The 5,110-nt window shown below is 43.0% G+C and overlaps 1 protein-coding gene across 1 annotated transcript in view; it reads right to left on the minus strand.

Annotated features, from left to right (window-relative positions):
* CAPN3 (calpain 3, (p94)) overlaps positions 1-5,110 on the minus strand; it is a 29,896-nt gene that overhangs the window by 7,119 nt on the left and 17,667 nt on the right. Inside the window, exons 13-16 of the mRNA XM_010293087.1 lie at positions 4,083-4,291; positions 2,802-2,838; positions 1,782-1,799; positions 516-617 (exon numbers count right to left, since the gene is read on the minus strand). Coding sequence (XP_010291389.1) covers positions 516-617; positions 1,782-1,799; positions 2,802-2,838; positions 4,083-4,291 — 366 coding nt within the window. The remainder of the gene's footprint in view (positions 1-515; positions 618-1,781; positions 1,800-2,801; positions 2,839-4,082; positions 4,292-5,110) is intronic.

The following is a 5,110-nucleotide window of genomic DNA, read 5'->3' on the forward strand; positions in this document are numbered from 1 at the left end:
CCCCAGCGAGAGAAAAGGGGAGGGGTGCAGGAGCTCCTGGGGGGTACTCGGGCGTTTTTTTCTCTGGCCAACAGGGACTGGTATAGGGCCATGTAATTTGTGGTGGGGAGAGGCTGTGATCCTTGCCAGGAGCTCCTGAAGCCCCTCGGGTGCGACTTGCGCCGGTGCCCCGTGTAAAGCGGGTGCCGTTTCAGGGGACTGAGCACGAGTGGATTGAACTGCGCTGCTCCTGGGGAAGGGATCTCTCGCAGCCGGGATCCTTTCATGAGAGAGCAACCAGGAGATGTTTTCAAGCAACTACATCCTCCAGCACAGGTGTTAAATAACTGGAAGGGATAGTCTCCCTTTGCTCATGCTCGTTGGATCCACAGAAGCCAGATGCAAGTTATGCTAAGGTTTGATGAAAAGCTGTTAGGTATGTAAGGATATTGCCCCATTCCTGTGCTCTCCTCAGCCACTCTTTTATGCTAGACAGACCAAGCCTTGTTTTCCCCCTTGCCACTTGCTGCAGAAACCTTTTTCTCATCTACGTGGGTTTTTTCACCATCTTTGCCAGCATCTTCATCTGCTGTCAGCTCCTTATTACTGTTTGCTCTGTCAGAAACAAAGATGATAGGCTAGAAGAGGAAGAAGGAAGAGAGCAAAAGAGAAGTGAAAATTACACAAAAAATAGTGGAAAGGAAAGTATTTGAGGATACCCGTTCTGTGGTAAAGCACATGCAGCCATAGCTCCTGCCCTGTGAGAGTGCCTGGAAAAGCCATAGCTGGGAATGAAAGAAAAGAAAGAAAAGAAAAAAAAAAAAAAGAAGAAAAAAAAAAAAAAAGAATTTTCTGAAGTAAGAGAATTTTCTGAAGTTACTGCTCCACTCATGCTAAAAAAGCTGCAAAAGTCTTTTTGCAAAATAGTGCAATCTCTGGCTTCCAGCTTTCCTTTTCAGAAAGCCAGTAACCATTTAAACATTACTCTTTTTTTTTTTTTTTAAAAACAAAATAAGCCTTTCAGATTCTTGAATCTGAGTTAAACTGATGAACATGCCCCTCTCTATGAAGGACAGTAGCACTGAAAGCAAACAGAATCTGAACCCTATGCAGATAGTGAGTATTTTTGTAGGAGCTTCTTAATTATGCAAAATTTATGTTCTTTCTCTATATTAATTCTTGAAGCATTCAGCTGTAAGCAGCCACGTGCAATTGTTCCGGTTTAGTGCATTTAAAAGAAGGAAAGCTGCTACAAGATGCAAATGTGTTACCCTAGAGTATTAACTGCAATCAGCCTGTCTTGAGATTAAGATGCCTCGTTACGTTTTCAGGGTCCTAAACATGTTGTGTGGAACCGAAAGGAGAATCCCAGCCTCTGGTGGGCAGGAACTTCAGGGAAGAGGAGTAGCTGTATTAGGGAATGGAAAAATGGGAGGGCGTGTGTCTGGAGAAGGGGTGGTTTTTCGCTAGAAAGGGGCGTTGGGATGCCTGTGGAGGGGCAGGAAGGAAGGGCAGTTGAGCAACCCAGAGGATCAAGCTTGTAAAGCTGAGAAGTTTCTGTCACCCTTCTGCCACCCCCTTGAGTGAGAGGGCTGTAGCTATAGCTATTTCATTAGATTTTAGTGTAGCAAGACAAAATCTTTGCTGCCTGCAAATTGCCTCTTATCCAGCGCCCTTCGTTAATTAGACCGGTTTCCAGATGCAGAGAAATCACTAATGATACCAAGAAACTCTGCTCCTGCTGCATGCATGGCACACGCTCTTTGTCTTGCTGCAATTCAGCACATTGCACAAGTACCCACCTTGCCCTTTTTCTTTTTCTGTACAAAAAGAGACAATTAAAAAAAAATGTTTTAAAAAAGATTGTAGATTTTATGCATATTATGCAGAGCTGATGGTAAAATTTCATCTTTTCTTTCCCTTTCTCAAATTTATTTTTCCCATTCTTATATTCATACAGTTTTCCAATCCCCAAAAATGAGGGAAAATGCGCCCACCAAGAAATTGCATAGTGAAGGACAGAAATTGTAGAAACCATAGCAAAAAGATGTGTCCCATCTCATCTAGGGCTTTGTCTGCTTGAATAAAATCTCTATTGTACTTTTAGCTCTGACTGTTCCTTTTCTTTTTCCCAGCCTGTCAGTGCAGTGGAGATTGGATTTCTGTGCCCACAGATCAATGTTATCTGAAGTGGCAATTAAATGCCACCAGATTTTGTTATCATGGCAAGGAAACAAAAGGGGAACACTTCTGAGCAAGGTTTGATGGCACTCTGTTCTGTGCAAGAGCATTTCCTCCCATTTTTTTTTCAATACTCGTTGTATTGTTAGCTCTAGTATATTCCTATATAAATGTGTAAAACCCCAGGCTGAAGAGTTAGAGCTTGTCATGGATACTAGTTTGAATCAGAATATCAGTAGGATCCCGTTCCACAAAGCATGTACTTCAAAATAATGTACTTCTGTCTTTATTAGGTGAGATACCAATTTCACAGACAAATCTCAGACCACAGAGTTAGACCTCCCCAGAAAATGAATACTCTCAATTGAGGGAGGCAAAGGCAACGCTTAGCATCCAGATTCTTTATGCCAGGAACAGACTTCAAATCAGGCAAAAGATTTTGGTCTGTCCAAATTAGAAAGTAGTGTATAAAAAGCAAGTATTAATAAAAGTATCTTGATGAGAAAATGTGGGAATTTATGCTGAAGGAGCTGTTGTGTGGCCACAAATGGTTTCCTGCTGTAGGTTTCCCTAGATGTGATGCTCTTCCTCCTAGGGAGCTACTCTATTCACACACCAAAGAGGCCCAGGACAGTACTTACCGATGGACGCTCTGCCTCAATCATGTTTTCAACCTCCCTAGAAGAAAGCAGAAAGTAAATAAATCAGGGAAGTGGCTGTTCCCAATGTTGCTTATTTCTAAAGCTGGTTTATGAGCAGCCTCTTAAACTTTCCAAAAAGGCAGTGAAGTGAGCTGGCTTCCAAGCATTACACCTGCAGGGTCTAGATGTAGCTTTTCCCAGTTTGAGCTGAGCGTCCCAAGTACCACTTCCAGGAACACTGCTGCCTCACTTGCCCCTTGCCCCACACTACAAGAAGGACACGGAGTTGCTGGAATGTGTCCAGAGAAGGGCAACAAAGCTGGTGAGGGGTCTGGAGCACAAGTCTTATGAGGAGTGGCTGAGGGAACTGGAGTGGTTTAGTCTGGAGAAGAGGAGGCTGAGGGGAGACCTTATCGCTCTCCACAACTACCTGAAAGAGGGTTGTGGCAACAAGGGTGTTGGTCTCTTCTCCCAAGTCACTAGTGATAGGACAAGAGGAAATGGTCTCAAGTTGCACCAGGGGAGGTTTAGACTGGATATTAGGAGAAATTTCTTTACTGCGAGAGTGGTCAAGCATTGGAACAGGCTGCCCAGGGAGGTGGTGGAGTCACCATCACTGGAAGCATTCAAAAAACGTGTAGATGTGGCACTTCAGGACATGGTTTAGTGGGCATGGTGGTGTTGGGTTGATGGTTGGACTTGATAATCTTAGAGGTCTTTTCCAACCTTAACGATTCTGTAATTCTGGTTTACTCCTCTAAAAAGCCTTGATAACACTGAACTTTGACAGCTGGGAGTAAAACAGAAGCTGTTTGGCCCAAGCAAAGTGACACTGGCTGCAATTTGCTGAGCTCTGGGAAACTAGTTGAAGTTTGGAAACTTTAACTAGATTGGAAACTAGTTGAAGCATGGAAAAGAAATAACTACCTACTGTGTTTCATTCGTGACCGAAATTAGATCTGGTTCAATGATCTTTCTGGACAAAACCTCAGCCAGTGGCATATAGCAATAAAAAAATCAAACAGGTTCATTTTCATTATTAAAAATTGCTAATGGTATGTTCACAAAGGATATCCTGCACGTAGTAAGCTTCTCCAAAGACAAATCGAAGTAGCTCTTTTTAGAGTATAAGGAAAGCTCAGGGAAATGAGTTTGCAGTTTGGATTTTTTAATGAGGTTAAGAAAATTAAAAGCAGGGTGTAGCAAACTGGGAACACGACTATGACGGACTAGCAAGCTCACCTACACATTTATGGCCAGATAAATGGATCTGCAACTTACTCTGAAAGACTTCTTTTCTCTGAGAAGACCCTCAGGATGAATTCTCCCTCCTGGTGGGGTTCGTATGTTGATGGGATGACAACGTACTCACTGGGAGGTAGCCGGAAGCGCTCAGAGATTTCTCGCATGTTTATATAGGTTTTACTTCTAGCTTTAGAGGCATTGTAGAGGAAAAAATCCTTTTGCAAGTGGTGCTTAGTACCATGCATCTGCAGAACAAATGAGCCAATTTGTCTTCAAGGAAGTGTTACCCATTCCCTAGGTGGCTTGTCATGCAGGCAGTACATGGTTGGGACAGAAAACACAGATGAAGTAGCAGCTTAGCAAGCAGGGAGCTGACAGGGGATGCTAGCTGGGAACAGGTACGGAGTCTGTCACTTTTCCTTTAAGTTACTACTGGTTGGGTCTAGTTGGCATGATAATCAAACATTGCATTGTTTCAAATATGAAAATTAAGTCAAGAATTGTGGATTAAGAACACTTGTAAGCTGTTTGCTGCAGAAATAACCATCTGTAAAACAGTCAGCAAAGACAATATTCAGCCTGTTGTCTTAATGTTTTCCAGGTAACATAGCCTTTAGGTGACCTTGTTTGCAAAACTTGTGATGCCAATGATTCAGCTACCAGCAGGCTCAGAAAAACTTAATCTGTGTACTTTTAATATGTTTTTTTCAATGTCTTCTGAGAAGATAGAGAAAACTCTATGGCTGCAGGATACAGGCCATTGCCATTAGTTGCAGGAGGAAATGGAAGTGGTTTAGGGTGTTTCTGTGTGGGGTGCAAAAGTGCTCGCTGATGCTGCTTCCTGCAGCCCAGACGCACTGACCGATCGTGCAAGCCGTGGCCAGGTTGCATACGAATAGAAAAGAAGGACTAAGGAAAAGGTGCAGGTGAAAATGGGGTGCGGGTGAGAAGGAATTAAAAATTATCCGCAAAATGTTACTAATGCACACTCAAAGCAGAAAGGTTAGCAGTTTCACTTTTGTTACATCCCTGAAAACCAACTTGACTGGACAGTTTCCTGCTGC

The sequence above is a fragment of the Phaethon lepturus genome, unplaced genomic scaffold (genome assembly GCF_000687285.1).
Source record: "Phaethon lepturus isolate BGI_N335 unplaced genomic scaffold, ASM68728v1 scaffold15468, whole genome shotgun sequence".
Lineage (NCBI taxonomy): Eukaryota > Metazoa > Chordata > Aves > Phaethontiformes > Phaethontidae > Phaethon > Phaethon lepturus.